This window comes from Rhinoderma darwinii, chromosome 2 (assembly GCF_050947455.1).
Source record: "Rhinoderma darwinii isolate aRhiDar2 chromosome 2, aRhiDar2.hap1, whole genome shotgun sequence".
In the NCBI taxonomy this organism is placed as follows: domain Eukaryota; kingdom Metazoa; phylum Chordata; class Amphibia; order Anura; family Rhinodermatidae; genus Rhinoderma; species Rhinoderma darwinii.
Genome location: NC_134688.1, coordinates 418,589,713 through 418,607,998, shown reverse-complemented (window position 1 = coordinate 418,607,998; position 18,286 = coordinate 418,589,713). Strand labels below are relative to the sequence as shown.

The 18,286-nt window shown below is 39.8% G+C and overlaps 1 protein-coding gene across 1 annotated transcript in view; it reads left to right on the top strand.

Annotated features, from left to right (window-relative positions):
* The window catches only part of PITPNM3 (PITPNM family member 3), a 261,407-nt gene that overhangs the window by 139,293 nt on the left and 103,828 nt on the right, over positions 1-18,286 (top strand). Inside the window, exon 5 of the mRNA XM_075854250.1 lies at positions 15,199-15,388. Coding sequence (XP_075710365.1) covers positions 15,199-15,388 — 190 coding nt within the window. The remainder of the gene's footprint in view (positions 1-15,198; positions 15,389-18,286) is intronic.

Below are 18,286 nucleotides of genomic sequence, written 5' to 3'. Positions count from 1 at the left end.
TGCTGGAATACATTACACTACACACGTAGTGTAATGCATTTCAACTGTCATTGTGACGTGACAGTCACACTGACAGGAAGCCTACGACGACCACCCTCGGGGTGGTCCTCATAGGCTTCTGTACATGGCAACCCGGAAGCCATTGTCTGGCGTCCGGTTGCCATGGGTACCATCGCCAGCCCCCGTGATTTCACATGGGGGCTGCCGATCGGCACTAAAGACCTTAATTGTGGCGTTCAAAATCGAGCGCCGCAATTAAGGGGTTAACTGCCGATATCAGCGGCGACAGGCCGCTGATCGGCAACGGGGAGAGCAGGGCTGACACCCTGCACAGTTAACCGCCGCTGCGGTGTAGCGCCGCGCGGCGGTTAACTGTCAAAGCAATGACGTAACTGTACGTCAAGGTGCGCGAACTTACTGCTCACCATGACGTACAGTTACGTCATGGTGCGTTAAGGGGTTAAACTCCAGGGTTGCCTTCGCAGTATGTTTTGGTTCATTGCCAATCTATACTGTGAAGCGACGACCAATCAACCTTGCTGCATTTGGTTGAATCTGATCAGAAAGTATATCCTTGAACACTTCAGAATTCATCCGGCTGCTTCTGTCTTCAGTCACATCATCAATAAACGCTAGTGACCCAGTGCCTTTGGCAGCCATGCATGCCCATGCCATCACACTGCCTTCACCATGTTTTACAGAGGATGTGGTGTGCTTTGGATCATGAGCCGTTCCAAGCCTTCTCCATACTTTCTTCCTCCCATCACTCTGGTACAGGCTGATCTTAGTTTCATGCTGTTCCAGAACTGAGCTAGCTTCTTTACATGTCGTTTGGCAAAGTCTAATCTGGCCTTTCTATTTTTTAGGCTGATTATCGGTTTGCACCTTGTGGTGAACCCTCTGTATTTGCTCTCATGAAGTCTTCTCTTTATGGTAGACTTAGATACTAATACACCTACTTCCAGGAGAGTGTTCTTTACTTGGGTAGATGTTGTGAAGGGGGTTTTCTTCACCAAGGAAAGGATTCTACGATCATCCACCACTGTTGTCTTCTGTGGTCATCCAGGCCTTTTGGAGTTCATGAGATCACCAGTGCACTCTTTTTTTTCAGGAATGTACCAAACTGTTGATTTGGCCACTCTTAACATTTGTCCTATCTCTCTGAAGGATTTCTTAATTTTTTTCAGCCTAACGATGATCTGTTTCACTTGCATTGAGAGCTCCTTTGACCTCATGTTGTGGGTTCACAGCAACAGCTTCCAAATGCAAATGCCACACCTGGAATCAAATCTAGACATTTTACCTGCTTAATTGATGATGGATTAATGAGGGAATAACCCATGTAGCCCATTAAATAGCTTTTAAGATAATTGTCCAATTACCTTTTAGTCCATTGAAAAAGAGGCAGCTACATATTAAAGAGCTGTAATTCCTAAACTCTCCCTCAAATTAGGATGTGAATAACCTTAAATTAAAGCTGAGAGTCTGCACTTTAAGCCCATATTGATTATATAACTGTATGTTCAATATGTTTTCGTAAACAGCTAAAATGGCAAAACCTGTGTCACTGTCCAAATAATTCTGGACCTAACTGTAGATCACTCTGTGTCTAATGAATCTATATAATATGAGTTTCACTTTTTTTTTTCACTTACTGAAATAAATTAACTTTCTGATGATATTCTAATTCACTGAGAAGGACCTGTATAGAGATATCTCCTCAGCTGAATTGCATAAAAGTAAATCTAGCCAAAAACATATTTATTTCATTGTTGATTTTTTTTAAATTTACAGTGTCTGCTACTGACTTGCAATGAAAGTACACTTTTCAGTTGAGTCAAATAAATATTGGACTATACTGACCAAACATATCCTGAAAGGGAATGTTTTGGGCATATATCTGCATATTTGAGCTCTGTGGGCTTGTTAGAATACATTTTGGCATTACGTTTGGCATATGCCAAATGTAATCCTGAAATACAGTGTTAACCCAGCCCTATGATGTTTTGCAACTACAGGAATGATTTTTCACATATGGGAAATTCTTAATAGTTACATAAGGCCAGGATCACACACACCGTTTTCATGCAGTTTTGGGGCAGTTTTTAGCTGCGTTATTTTGGCCAAACACAGAAGTGGACACAAAAGAAAGGAAATGCATCAGTCTTGTCTTTATACCTTTTCTTCCTTTTGGATGCACTGAGCCAAAAACTGCAACAAAAACGGCATCAAAAGTGTGTGTGTGTGTGTGTGTGTGTGTGTGTGTGTGTGTGTGTGTGTGTGTGTGTGTGTGATCTTGGCCTAAAACCTGTAATGTTAACATCAACAACTACTGATCAAGAACATTTTGCAACATTCAATGTCTGATGGGAAGAACAGACTTCCATTGATAGAAGCCAATGGTACAATTCATGAAATGACCTCTAACAATCTTCATTTGTATCAGGCCCAAATATTGTTAACTCTTTTATTACGCTGTATATGTCTCTAAACCCAATGTCCAATTTCCCTCTTGACCCGTTTATGAAAAAATATTAGGGTAAGAGTGATGGTTTAGATTGAGTCAACGTCGAAATACTAATGCAGATTTTAAGCAATCTTTGCACTATATTAAAATTGACTGCTTTATATATTTGAATAGTGTCACCTTGCTGCTTATATTTATGAGAATACGCACTTACAAAAGCTGCTGCGCCTAGTAACAAGTCATTTTATCCCAATCTCTGTATTGAGATTCTAAACTAATGTTGGGGTGTTCATGACACGAGGGAACAGTAAAGTATTTTGCTTCATGTCGGCACAGATAGTGCTGCCTCGCTGTTTCTCAACGACAGCTGATGGCTCAATTATTTTATTTTTTTAAACTTGCGTATTAAAAATCTCTATATAGTTCTTTATTCTTATTTAGTTTTATGCATGGCTGCATTGAAATACATTACCACTACATTTGGGATCCATATGATACAGATCCAAGATACGGTAGTGTGCATGAAACCTAGCTTTAATAAAGGGTTGCTATTGGACCCTATGATTTATGTATAGACCTCTGACAATAAAACACAGCACAGTGCAGTACTAAGGAATTAAATATTGAACTTACTGCCACTAACTACAGAGCTTGTCTCCGTGGCTACTGTATCCAGGATGGCCGACAGCGCTCTAGCATGTAATGTGATCCTACAGCTCTGGCGGCCATCCTGGATACGGTATACACGGAGACAGAGCAGGACTCTCTCTATCCTACTACAGAGGTATGAGCAGCCGGCAGCACAGACTATACACAATCCGTGCTGTATTTAGAAGCAGAAACGGTAATACAAGTCTTTTAGAAAAGTGAATATTGTACAAACTCCTGCACTATAATGTTTTTTTTCTATAAAATATCAGTATAACTGGAGGTACTTTTTAAAAATAAATATTTTAGAAAGTAAGTAGATTTGTTAGAAATAAGGTTATGGTATTTCATAGTTTAAATGGCAGAATTATTGGATGGAGCAATTAGAAATTTTTCTTTAAACAAGATATTACTTTTCAGTGACGCTAATAATGAGGGCATATCCTAGACTAGAGGTTCTCAAGCATTTTTATTAGGGTCTGACCAGCCAGAACATGGTGATGCCTGGGAATCATTGGTGCTTCAAGACCATGGCAACTTTGAAAAAAATTGCTCATTGTCTCCAAAACCCATTATAAGGCTGTGTTCACATCCCCGTCTTTGTTCCGTTGAGGGATTCTATCTGAGGTTTCCGTCGGGTTAACCCCTCAGCGGAAAGCAAACGGAAACCTCAGCTTCCGTTTCCCTCACCATTGAACTCAATGGTGACGGAAACCTAGCTAATGGTTTCCGTCTGTCCACGTTGTGAGAGGGTTCTGTCGTTTTGACGGAATCAATAGCGCAGTCGACTGCGCTATTGGTTCTGTCAAGAACAACGGAACCCTGTAACAACGGTGACAGATCGAAATCATTAGTTAGGTTGCCGTCGCCATTAATAGCAATGGTGAGGGAAATGGATGCTTAGGTTTTTGTTTGCCTTTCCGCTGAGGGGTTAACCCGATGGAAACCTCAGACGGAACCCCTCAATGGAAGGGCAATGGTGATGTGAACAGGCTTTAACATTAAAATAAGCACAACAGGATTTAATTAAGTTGCTAAATCAGATATTGTTGAAGTCAGAGAAAGAACTGTGCAACCAGCATATGATCACTCCTGTCAAAATTGCCTCCCAAGCCATGTTTTACCAACAACTGGGGGCACATCACAGATTGAGAAGCATTGGGCTAGCCTCGTACTTTCCTTCCTTTTTACAAAAAAATAAATAAAAATGTTTATAGCAGAGAACAAAAAAATCCTAGATATTCTGCCTGGTTCTGACACATGGATGCATCGGTATGTCTGCTGTCCTTCTGGCAACTTTATACATCATGCACAGACTAACGATTCTACATCTGCAGATAAGCAAGCAGGCTATGATACTGTTAAACTTAATATTGTATGTACTGAGTTTCTTAGGATTAAAGCACACTATGGATTAGGTGAGTACATATCATCTGTGTGGAATAATCTGTAGGGAGTCTCATATTCTATATTGCAAACACAAAAATCACATGCTGTTAAGCTGTATGGGCACCAGTAAATTGGAAGCAATCACCATACATAACAGGAACCCCTACAGTTTTGGCAAACTATATCATTAAGATGAGTGGGTTCTTTAAGCACCTGCAATTTTCCAGTACCTACCATTAAAAAGTTGTACTTTAACACAGCAATTGGTCACAAAACAATAAACCACATGATGTATGAATTTCTGTAGAGATGGTTTGCTCATTTTAACTTTTAAACAACTGGTTAAGCTACGCTTAGGTCTCATGCACACGGCCGTGCTTTTTCAGCTGCAAGGTATCCACATTTTAACAGGTAAATTGCGGAGAAATTAATTTCTATGGCCCCATACACATGACCGTGGTTTACACAGATCCATGCGTGGGCCGCAAATCTGGACCGCAAAAACTCAAGATATGTCATTTTACGGTCCGGATTTGCGGATTCACCAATACTGGTGATTTGTTGTGGATCCGTGAGTCCTGATGATATAGGGAAGCACAATTCGGGTTTTTTTGCGGTCTGATGGACCACAAACAACATGGGGGTTTTGCGGACTGCAAAACCAATGCAGTAGTGTGCATGAGGCGTTATAGTTTACTGCACCAGAACATATAAATATAGATGATCTGATTGGGTTCATTGCACGTCATGCCAACAATGAAACTACAAAGTAATTGTATTTTTGTCCAAAGCAAACCTATTCTTCCTCTTGAAGAACAAATGACCTGATGGAAAATGAGAATATTACTTTATATATTTTATGAGAAGATTCAGTTTAATGGAAATTATTATGTGGGAAAGAGTTGAAGATAGAATTCCATAGGCGTTTTTTCTAAATATAGTAGTCTATGGGCGATCGATGGCCAATGGCTGTATGGCACCCATCAGAGACACTCATCACAGCCATCCAATACAAAAAACATATACATTAAATATACAATTTATGGACAAAAATATTGAGACACCTACACATCGCACCTAAACTCACCCAACCATGCTTTTATGGACCTTGTTTTGTGCACTGGGGCTCAGTCATTTGAGAACAGCAAAGGGCCTTCCTAAAACTGTCCCCATAAAGTTGGAAGCATACAATTGTCCAAAATGTCTTCATATGCTGAAGCATTAAAATTTCCCTTCACTGGAACTAAAAAGCCTAGGCCAATTCCTGAAAAGCAACCCCATAGCATTATCCCTGCTCCACAGTGCCATCAGACAGGTAACGTTCTCCTGGCATTTGCCAAACTCAGACTTGTCCATCAGGCTGCCAGATAGAGAAGCGTTATTCATCACTCCACAGAACACGTTTCCACTGCTCCAGAGTCCAGTGGCGGCGGGCTTTACACCACTCCATCTGACGCTTGGCATTGTGTTTAATGAGGTAAAGCTTGCATGAATTGAACCTCCCTGCAATAGTCTACAGTAGGAAACTGAAAAATATACTAATATTCCAAAGCAGGCAGTTTCCATTGCCTTGGGGATAGCAGGAATAGTTATACAATCCCAGTCAGCAGTAGTCACACCACTTTTTATATGTCCCCCTTGGTGCTGTTGCTGATCTGTGATGCCAGAGTAGGAGCTCTGAGCACATCAGTCTCTTTCCCCCTCTGTCAGCTGACTATATATTCCCTTCATACTTCCCCTGCAGAAGAATTTTCCTCCGTTATACTGCAATGCTACTGCGGAGCCGCTGCAGGAAAGACAGCTATTTTTATTGGCTGCTCTGCAGAAGTATAACTTTTTATTGAGTCATTTCAAATTCTTGAGTATAGAGATGAAATTAAGCACCAGGAAACTGACTGCATTTTACCCCTATTGCGCTTTAATATGATGCCTTAGTAAGCTAATAAATATATTCAATCAGCCATTATTTATTGGAGGTGTGAATTGGGATATCAGTTTGATTTGATGAGCTTAAGGACTTATTTACATGAACGTGTGCATTTTTCACACGCAAAAAATGCAGCGTTTTGCGCGCGTTGCAGTTCCGTGTGTCATCAGTGAATGGTGCGAGGCTGCGTGATTTTCACGCATATGCCATCCTTATGACACGCGGTTTTGATGTTTAGAAAAAGAAATGAAGGACGTGCTTTTATTTTTTCCATTATATCCTTATTGACTGTTGCGCGAATCACGCACGACACACGGAAGTGCTTCCGCGTGCTGCGTGTGATTTTCACGCACCCATTGACTTCAATGGGTGCGTGATGCGCGAAAAAACAGGCAAGTATAGGACATGTCGTGAGTTTTACGCAGCGGAAACACGCTGCGCAAAAATCACGGAATGTCTGAACGGCCCCATTGACTAACATAGGTCCATGCGACGTGCGTGATTTTCACGCGCGTATCACGGACGTTAAACACGTTCGTGTGAATAAGGCCTAAGCCTTCTTGTTGTTCCCAAGATTACTCAAGTGACAAGGATTTTGAGTCCAGAGAGACCATATTAGAGCTAGCTGAAGCTCAATATTTTTGTACCATTCTGCTTTTTTATTGGTAGATTTCTTAACACGTGTAAAATAGTATGTGACCACTGGGAGGTTGCCACACTATATATGAAAATAGTAGACTTTAAGAACAAACAGAAAACCTACATCAGAAGGCAACAATTATCAGCGAGATTTTTTCACTAAAGCGCAAAATAACACACTGTCACGATCTCTTGTTCTGGAGATTAGTCAGGGAAGATTGACATGTGCACGCAATAGCCCTTTAAGGCCGGGACCGAGAATCCGTGCACCCTAGATTTCAGGACAAAGCAGGGCGGCCACGAGTGCTGACGTCTCCTAGGAGGGAGATGCTGGCAGGATGCCAGAGGTCTGTGGTCGCGACCGCGTCACACAAGATACCCAAAATATCATCTTAACCCATTAGTGGCCGCCAATACGCCTTTTCACGGCCGCTACTAATGGGCTTTATTCTGATGCATAAGCCTTTTCATGGCGCTGTATCAGAATAAATAAACAGAGCAGGGAGGCGTTAAATCTCCCTGCTCTCAGCTACCAGAGGTAGCTGAGGGCTGGGGGCATCCCTGCTCTAAACGGGTGAGATCGATATCAGTATCGATCTCACCCGTTTAATCCCTCAGATGCGGCGCTCAATAGTTGTTTTGGAGAGATGGAGGGAGCACCCTCTCATCCCACTGACACCCAGCAATAAAATTGCCGAGTGTCTGTGTCTTCTATGGCAGCTGGGGGCCTAATAAAGGCCCCTAGGTCTGCCTGTAGTGTATGCTTGCTAGGTCATGCCAAAGGCATGGCCTAGCAGATGCCTGTCCGTTTTAAACGGACAGGCAGTAATACACGGCAATACAAAAGTATTGCAGTGTATTAAAAAAGCAGTTGGTTGATCGCATATTAAAGTTTAATATAGTTAATTTATAAAAAATTTAAAAAAAATATGGAAAACCCACTTTTTCCCCTTTACAAAATAAAGTAAAAAAGTTATACATATTTTGTATCGCCGTGCCCGTAACGACCCAGACTATAAAGCTATTACATTAATTAACCCGCACAGTGAACGCCGTAAAAACTAAAATAAAAAACAATGGAAAAATTGCTGTTTTTTGTGAATCCTGCCTTAAAAAAATTTGATTAAAAAGTGATAAAAAAGTCGCATCTACTCCAAAATGGTACCAATAAAACTACAAGTTGTCCCGCAAAAAAAAGCCCGCATACAACTGCATTGGCAGAAAAATAAAAAAAGTTATGGCTCTTCAAATATGGAGAGACAAAAACAAATAATTTTGGAAAAAAAAAGTTTTTACTGTGTAAAAGTAGTAAAAAATACAAAATTTATACAAATTTAGTATCGTTGCAATCGTAATAACCCGCTGAATAAAGATAGTGTTATTTATACCACACGGTAAACGTTGTAGATTTAGGACGCTAAGAAGAGTGGCAACATTTTTTTCTATTTTCCCCCCCAAAAAAAGTTAATAAAAGTTACTTAATAAACTGTATGTAACCCAAAATGGTGCTATTAAAAAATAAAAGACCTTATACAGCTATGTCGACGCAAAAATAAAAAAGTTATAGCTCTTGGAATGTGACGATGGAAAAACGTAAAAAATAGCTTGGTCATTAAGGTTTAAAATAGGCTGGTCATTAAAGGGTTAAAGGGGTTGTGTGGTTTCCTAAATACCCTATTAGGGTATTTTGAGTTACTAGAAGAGGGTCCCTCATTCAGAGAACCTTTACAAAAAGCATTTCTAACACTGGAGAACCCTGCATTACTGTTTACCCACTGACTACAAAGGTCACTATGCTGGGTTTTACTACTCCTATGGTGATACTGCAGAGGAATTGAACCCGTGCTGCTGGATTCCTTCACAGATTACAGTTGAACACTAATATTCTTAGCAGGCCCCCATCACTTCACGAAGGCAGGCTGTACTGTAACTTCTTTAATGAGCTCCTTCTTTAGACAGAGAAACGTGTATCTTGAATCCTCCCCACTTTCTCCCCCTCTCTGGTTGCTCTGGTGCTCTGAGGTGCTGGTGTGGAGGAGATAGGGGAGTAGGATTTGTGACACACACACTGCAGCACACCGAACTTGTAAGGAAGGAAATCATTGAAGAGGTAACAATGCTGTAAATAATGGCTGATGTCTGAAGACCCCATAGCTTGTCTGCGCAGGCTGCAAGCAATATTGTTACTTTGGGAGGCACAGAGGGACTACAATTACTTTATGGGGCACAAAGGATATTTATTACTTTGGGGGACAAAGGGAACATTATTACCTTGTGAGGGGGCCCAAAGGGGGCTTACTACTTTGGAGAAACAAAGGGGGTAATTACTATGGGGTGATAATTGGGTATTATTACTATGCAGGGGCACAAAGAAGAGCATTATTACTTTGGAGCAAAAAGGGGCATTATTACATTGTGGGTGGCACAAATGGGGAATTTGTACTATGTAGGAGCACATAGGGGGCAGCTATCACATTGTGGGGCATGAAGGGAATATTATTACTGTGCGGGGGCACAAAGGAGGGCACTATTACCATTGGCCATGAAGGAGGCATTATTCTATTGTGGTGGGCACAATGGAGGAATTATTACTTTGTGAAGGCCCCAATACTTTGTGGGGCCCAAAAGGGGGCACTAGAACTGTGTGGGGCACAAAATAGGGGCATAATAACTGTGTGGTCGGCACTGAGAAGGGCATTGAGGCTAGTAGCAGGATAGAAAGTTTGTGTGTAGGGACGAGCCATGGCTGGAGGGTGTCTTCATGGTGGTCTGGAGCCAGATAGAGAAGAAAAGGGAAAGTGAATGACTACAATCACAGAAGACGTCACCTGTGAGTCACCGGATGTAACTATACAGTATTCAAGTTTCACTGTGTAGAACATGTATCTGACCATTATTTGGGAACTGCATTACTTAGAGGTATACCACCATACATAGAGCTGATCCGCTGTAACAAAACTTGCAATGTTATAAAAGTTGTCTTGGAGATATGCTGTCTTCGATGTATATATTTTTTTGAGTGGGGGGCAAATCGTATGTCTTGGGGCTTGTGCCCCTGAGCTTTCAAGATTCCAGCAACACCCCTGCCAGCTAGAGCTGCATTGACTTTGTGAACGCCCCGTGGCCAATGGCAGTGAAGAAAAGTTGGGTGGGTGGGGACCCAAGCTAATGTTTTGCGTTTGGTTGGTCCTGTGTTCTGCGAACGGCATTGTACTGTAAATACTGCAGTCAACATAAGTATGGTTGACATGAGTGAATTTATTTGCCCGTTCCAGTTTTGCTGATTTGCAAATCGATGTGTGATCCATCCACCATAGGGATTCAGTTGGCAAATCAATTTGACATATTTGATGTTGACTTTTAGTAAATCACAGTGACTGATACGTGAACCAATTTTTATTTACACATATATAATCATTTTCTACCTGTTTATGGGATATATAGTTATTAAATAAAAGCGAACATCTAATATCACATATCTGTCTGTCATGGAAATAACGCTGTTCTCTGTTGTTGGATGCCTAAAGCTGACCATATAGGGTTATTAGAAGAATTATTAGAAGTATTTAATACGCTTTGTAAGATTTCTTTACTATTGAATAATTATATATTTATACTAATAGTATAATATAATTAGACTAATTATCAAAGTGTCAGAAGAATCATATGTTCAACAGGGTGTTAGAGAGACTTCTTCTAGTCTATGATCTTAAGGAGAATGTGTCATGTTTTTAATTTTAGCTTCAATAATTATATTTAAGTATATAGATGATAAATACTGTGTTTGGTCTTTTATTTATTTTTTTATTTTTATTTTTTTTTAAATGCTGTAGCTATTTTTTTTGTTTGTAAAACCTTTCCCGGAGGTGGCATATTGGAGAAAGAAACTTCCTTCTTGTACTTTCTGTCTAGTGTGCACTTTATGGCAGGTAAAATGAATGGAAGTCAAATGAAATCTCATAGATTTTTACAGTCTCCAGGTAGTGATGGCGTATAGCCCATCCCTGAGAGGTCTGAGGTGCTACATACATCACCTTATCTGTGTATAATGTATAGTGTTGCTATTCTACTGTACCTTAACTAGGCCTCCAGTAATACAATAGAGCTGTTGTTAACTTGCCCACCTTCTAATGACACTGAGAACAGTTGTTAGCTTATTAGGACTGCTCTAGTGGCCAGTGTGAAAACTGTAATACAGATTTTTTTTATGTAGTCACAAAAAAAAAAAAAAAAAAAACGTTTAAAAAAATGTGTATAATAAAAACATAATTTGAATTATGTCATTATCTGACATTAAATTCCCTTTAACAAAATTTGGTTCTATAATTATACTTAAAATCGGTACTCCATCTAAATTATTATTTTTTTAAATCTCATAAAGAAGTGATTGCCAAACCTCCTTGCTATTAATGTTACTTCAGCCTTGAGCTGATGATCTTCCTGACAACTTCACAGTTCATCTAGTGCAACATATTTCCATGCAGTATTTATCCAAATGAGGTAAAAAAAAATGACCCCTATGAGGCAATTGCTAATTATCCTCATGTTAAGAGACAAATTTCTCCCTGAAACTGATTATTATCAAAGAAAATCCCTGGATCAATGATCCAGTAAAATTCTAGATACTATGGCAGATTTACTATTCAAATTTACCCCATTCTGGAATACATGCTGTATGCCACATTTCTGAAATATTTTAGACAATTTTTTTGACACGCTTGATGGGGCGTGACTTAGTGGAAAAGGGGTGTGGCTAACATAAAGGTGCGTGGCTTGAAATGCGTCACCGTGCCCAAAACTTTGTCTGACTGCCTTGTCTAAGTTTACACTGTCTAAATTTAGACAGTATTAGTAAATCTGCCCCAATGTGTAATATTATGCCAACAAAGAATTAATTCAGTGAATCAACTATCACAACAATTTCTGGCGCAGAGTTTCATAGTCTCACTGCTCTTACAGTGAAGAATCCCCTTTTATGCTGGTATAGAAGTCTTTCCTGTAGACATAGTGGACTTGCCCTTGTTATAGTTACAGTCCTGAGTATAAATAGATCATTAAACAGATCTTTAAATTGATCTTAGCTATATTTATACATAGAAAATAGGTCACCCTGTATTTTTTTCCTAAACTAAATCACACAAATGTTGCCGATCTACAGACTTTAGCTGTATGGCAAAGTATCCCTGACAGGTAGTCTGTTTCGAATGACCCAGATCAAAGCTAAATCTTTACTGTGCTGACTGATAGCAGAGAAGTAGAGAGAAATTTTAGCAATAGTTATGCCATTTCCCATCTCATACTATAATTCAATTAAGAAAAAAATACATTCAAATGGACACCCTCCTTCAAAGGATGACTTGGTACTGAAAGTATGAATTGTTATTATGACTTCAAAAACATCATGCCCTCTACAAACTCTACATCTAAAAGGACACATGTGCAGTGTTTGGTTGTTTTCGAATGGCGACAGAGCAATTTTACAACAATAAATCAGTTGGACTCACAAGCCAAGCTGACTTTGTACAATGTGAAGTTGAAGAGACTTCTTTAAATACAACTCTCTTCTCATACATGCACTCGAATGATCAAAGAGCTGACACAAAGGATGGAAATAACACAGCCTATTACAGCTTGTCTAAACCTTACTCACGTGCTGCTTTTCTACTTTTTTCATCCTGTATGGACATTATATATGCACACATTTTATTTATAGCAGAAAACAGAAACCAATTTTTAGAATGATGAAATTGATATATCCAGTATCAGTCTAAACATTAGAAGCTATTGATAAAATGGGAATATTTAATATGCCGAAATGTTTTAAAAAAAAGTTGTTTTAAAGAGGCTCTGTCACCACTTTAATACTTCTCTATCATCAGAACCCATGTACAGCAAGGAAACTGTTTGTGTAAGAAAGCAGACATGTTTTTTTCACTCTCATACAACCCCTTTATGGAAATTGCCAATATTTCTTTGGACAAATGACTGTTGTGTAAGCAGTGTTAATTGAAGGTTCTAATACAGAAATATTCTGTCTATAAAGATATTGTAATTCTCAGAATAATTTTTACTCTGGTTGTCTTCATAAAAAAAGATCTAGTAATTACAGAATTGCTTACATACTTTTATTTAGATAATCCGTTAAATCACCATATAAGAATTTTCCAAAACTTAATTCTAATTCACTATATTATAACTCAGGCATGAGGCTGTCCCTTGACAAAAAAATGTGGTGTTGCCCTACAGTTTGTGTAACTAACTTACCTTTACAGTATGAGCAGCCATTACACACTCATTCCTCTATTTCCCATTGACTGTAATTGACTTCTCCGGCTTTAAAATTTAAGGTTAAAATTTAGTGGACCCCCTAAAAATGTACACAAAATGTAACAAATCTCTCAACTTTTGGACTGTTACATAGTTACATAGTTTGAAAAAAGACCCGGGTCCAAAAAGTTCAACCTTTCTCGATAAATTACACATCTTTCATTGCTAAATTAGTTATAACACTAAATGCCGTTCGTCGGTAAATAAACACCTAGCCCTTTATTAATTGCTGACATAGGTTCTGCCATTACTACCTCTTGAGGTAGGGCATTCCATAGTTTGACTACTCTAATTGAAAATAACTCTTTCCTATATTGATGTCTGAAACGCCTTTCTTTTACATGCAATGAATGTCCCCTGGTCCTTTGTGACTGGAACTGTAAGTTACCAAAATATTTAGCTGCTTTCCTTTGTAGTGAAACAATCCATTTCGGCACAAAATACACAGCTAAGGCCTAATTTTCATGAGCGTGTTCGGTCCGTGATATACGCTCCGCATGCCGCATTTCCCGGACTGAACACACTGCAGGGTGCCGGGCTCCTGGCATCATAGTTATCTATGACGCTAGGTGTCACTTCCTTTCTGCGGAACTACTGTCTTGTACTGTAATCATGTTTTCAGTACAGGACAATTATCACGCATCGAGGCAGTGACACCTAGCGTCATAGATAACTATGATGCTAGGAGCCCGGCATCCTGCAGTGTGTTCGGTCTGGGAAATGCGGCCGACATGCGGACCGTATATCACGGACCGAACACGCTCATGTGATTTAGGCCTAAGGCTGGATTCAGACAAACGTGAGCGTTTTGCGCAAAAAAAACCCGTGGTATTTTGCGTGCGCAAAAGGCACTTGACAGCGCCGTGTGTCCTGTTCATATGGATGCGCGGCTGCGTGCTTTTCGCGCAGCCGTCATCTTTATGACACTCCGTTTGGATGTTTGTAAACAGAAAAGCACGTGGTGCTCTTCTGTTTACATTCATTCTTTTACTGTTATTGCGCGAATAACGCTTGTCCCACGGAAGTGCTTCCGTGGGGCATGCGTGATTTTCACACACCGATTGACTTCAATGGGTGCGTGATGCGCGAAAAACGCCTAAATATAGAACATGTCATGAGTTTTACGCAGTGGACTAACGCTGCGCAAAAAACACGGACTGTCTGCACTGCCCCATAGACTTGTAATGGTCCGCAAGAGCCGCGTGAAAACCACGCGGGCTGCACGGACGCAAATCACGCTCGTCTGAATCCGGCCTAAGAGATGGGCTACGAATCTTTCAGGGTGCAAAAGAAGCCATTGCTCAATTTCCTTTATTAGAAATAATTATTTGAGAAATATGGGTTAACAGGTGCCTGCAAATGAAATGTCACTATTCTCTCCTTTTTCTTCTTTTCTACAAATGATTTTGCAGTACTTGTAATTCTGCCCTATAACTAGAATCACTCCCTTATTAGACAGGTTGTATTTTTGTGACATTAAGGTTGTGTTGCGGTCGCTATAATCTTGTGATTTTACTACAAAAAATAGGTTACACTGTGCTCCTGTGTAGCTCCAGCCTAAAGAGAATAATTTAGGTGACCGTTATAGATTAGCAAATTCCTATAAATGCAACCCGCTAAACAAATAATAATATAAATATATGTAAAAGCATAGCTTCATCAAAGACAATAATTGAGGTCAAGATACCACCTTTCTTACAGCATGCTGTAAAACATTTTTGGTATTTGCATATTTGTCATGTACGCCATTCTACGGACTCTTTTACTGACTAGTACTCATTGTTTTGTTTTGTCTCTCCAGTCTTAACCCTTACAGCTACGATGAGAACTGCCTCAACATTAGTGAAGATCACATCCCACTAGCTGCCTTGCCACTGCTGGCCATCTCTTCCCCTCAATACCAAGATGCAGTTGCTATGGTGATTAACAGAGCAAACCAAGTTTACAATGAATTCCTCAAGTCTCCGGATGGAGCCGGCTTTAACGGACAGGTATTATTGCAGTATATTGGAATGATTTGTATATCTCATCCTTGTAAAAAAAATATTCCGCTCCTTGAAAAAATAAAAAAATATATGTGCAGAGATATAGCATATATTGCAGGTATGAATAATATATGGGCTTTATAAAAATAATGGAAAGTAATGTATACATGTTTTGTACGTTTTTGTTGTGTATTGTATTATTGGATAATTATTAGCCGTATATTCTACTCCTTTACTTAACCTTTTTGCTGCCAGGGGTTTTTGGACCTCTGGTAGTTAGACTTTTACACAAAAAAAAAAACAAATTGAAAAAAAATAAACCCCATACCTATATATTTTCTAAATATAGACACCTGCCACATTGTCAAACTGTCACAGGCAATTTTGTGCCAAAGTACAATTTTTTATTTAGTTAATACATACCATTTATTCTTATGTCTGAATGAACATATATTCATAAAATCACCAGTATTGAAAAGAACAAAAATCTGGTTTTAAACTGGAAATTAAAAAAAAAAAAGTAACAACCTTTAAAATACAGACATGACACACGTAAAACGTTAGTGTACCCCCAAACTCAATATTTTTCCCAAAAGCAGACAAGAAAGTTGTCTTAACGTGGTGTTGGCGGTCATGCAAACCCTCACGTAACTTGTGACAAACCGGTATTATTATTTATTTATTTTCTAAAAAAAAGCATTATAACATACATTTGCGCATAAAAGTCACATACATGCAGAGGTTTACAAAAACAAAGTAAAAATAAAAGACCAAGATGTGCAAAATGTATATAAACCACAAGCATCTACATAAACAATAGCTTGTGCTCTCAAACAGAGGCCATGCAATATGTGGCTATCATCCGCAAATGGGCTAAAAATGTATACTGCACATGGCAAACGGCGAGTATGCTACCAAAAGAGAATTTTTTTGAAAGCGCGTAGTATACCAACTTAATTTATACACACAACCACCTTTACGTAACTTTGCATCAAACAGTGATTATAAGCAAAAATTGCACTAATAATTTCTGACTAAAATGCATATTCAAGCAGACAAAATGTATGCTGCACAGAACTGCAAGAAGTGATGAGTTGATACATCCCACACATGTCTGAGTTCACAGCAGGTGAGCGAGTGTTAGGCTGAGTTCACACAGAGTTTTTTGCAGGAGGAAAATCTGCCTCAAAATTCCATTTGGAATTTTGAGGCAGATTTTCCTCTGCCTGCACGCCGATTTTCGCAGCGTTTTTCGCGAAATTTTTCGCCCGCAGCCATTGAGCACCGTGGGCATAAAACGCTGCAAAATACGCTTTCTCTGCCTCCCATTGATGTCCCATTGTTTTGTTTTTTTGTGGAACTATTTGGAAACAATAGTTTGTGTCGACCGTTAGTGGATGTAAATGTGTTTTCTGACTAATGGAAATCTTTTCCATCCATCAAAAATGTATTTGTCATTCCTGTTTAGTGATAATCGTAATCACTATGACTAGCGCGTGTAACGGGTATCGCTAGAGAAGGAGTCAGCTGATTTTACACTAAAGATTGGGTTCGGATAGTATAATGACCGTGGAAAATGTTAAAACTTTATTGATGTTTGTGTGTGGTGAAAGTGCTTGGTGCAACTAATTTGATTTTGTGATCCAGACGCTGGTAAACGTCAGAGTTGTGGAGTCAATAAACAGCCTAATCAGGTGCAGAGGGGTGATTAGATGAGCTACTGCTCATCTTCTCACTTGTTTTCTGAAATAAAAAAGACCCCCCCCCCATATGTGACAGAGTGCAACTATGCCCTCTGAATGAAAAGGGAGGGGTTGACATTAACAAAAGTTCATGCTACCCCTCTCCCTGGGATCATCTACAGCCATACAGAGACAGGAGGAGGATCACAGTTTCTCCTACTCTTCCTGCACAGTGCCAGCTCGTCCACCAGTGCCCCGACTTCTCCTCCTACTCATTGGCTGAAGTGAGAGCGGCAAATATTTGCCGCTCTCAGTTTAACCAGCTGTAATTCAGACTAGATCGCCAGGAATCTTAGCTTTAAAACAAGACTTAAATGGTATCTCTAGCTGTGACCAAGTCTGAGTTAGAGCTGTTAGGCTGGATTCACACGAGCATGTTCGGTCCGTAAAGGACGGAACGTATTTCGGCCGCATGTCCCGGACCGAACACACTGCAGGGAGCCGGGCTCCTGGCATCATAGTTATGTACAACGCTAGGAGTCCCTGCCTCGCTGCGGGACAACTGCCCCGTACTGTATTCATGTTCTCAGTACGGTACAGTAGTTCCACGGAGAGGCAGGGACTCCTAGCATCGTACATAACTATAATGCTAGGAGCCCGGCTCCCTGCAGTGTGTTCGGTCCGTGACTTGCGGCCGAAATACGTTCCGTCCTTTACGGACCGAACATGTTCATGTGAATCAAGCCTTAGAAGCACGAATTGAAGTGAGAGTTACAAATATATGTCGGTCTCACTTCAACCTGCTCTAACACCGGTAAGATTGCAGCTAGAGCTCAGCTTTAAAAAAAACCTTAGATCTAGCTGTGACTTGCCTAAGTTAGAGCTATTAGTAGGAAGGACGTACCAGATACATCCTTGGCTGCTGAAGTACATGCCTGCCGGGACGTATGAGATATTATGTCCTCGACAAAGAAAGGGAATTAATTAAAACAACATTTTTAAAAGGTCTTTTTGTCTAAATTAAAAATATGAAAACATTGACTTTTGTCTTACTTATGAAAGTAATCTAATCTCCTAAGAAATACATTGTTCAGCCATTTTAGATGCATATGAGCAGCTACAGTAAGATGTCTTTGGGTAATTGTGTCAATTCTAGTGTCTCTTTGAAGGGTAACAAAGTTAGTGACACCTGTGGTAACATTTTCTGAGACCCTGAGCAGGG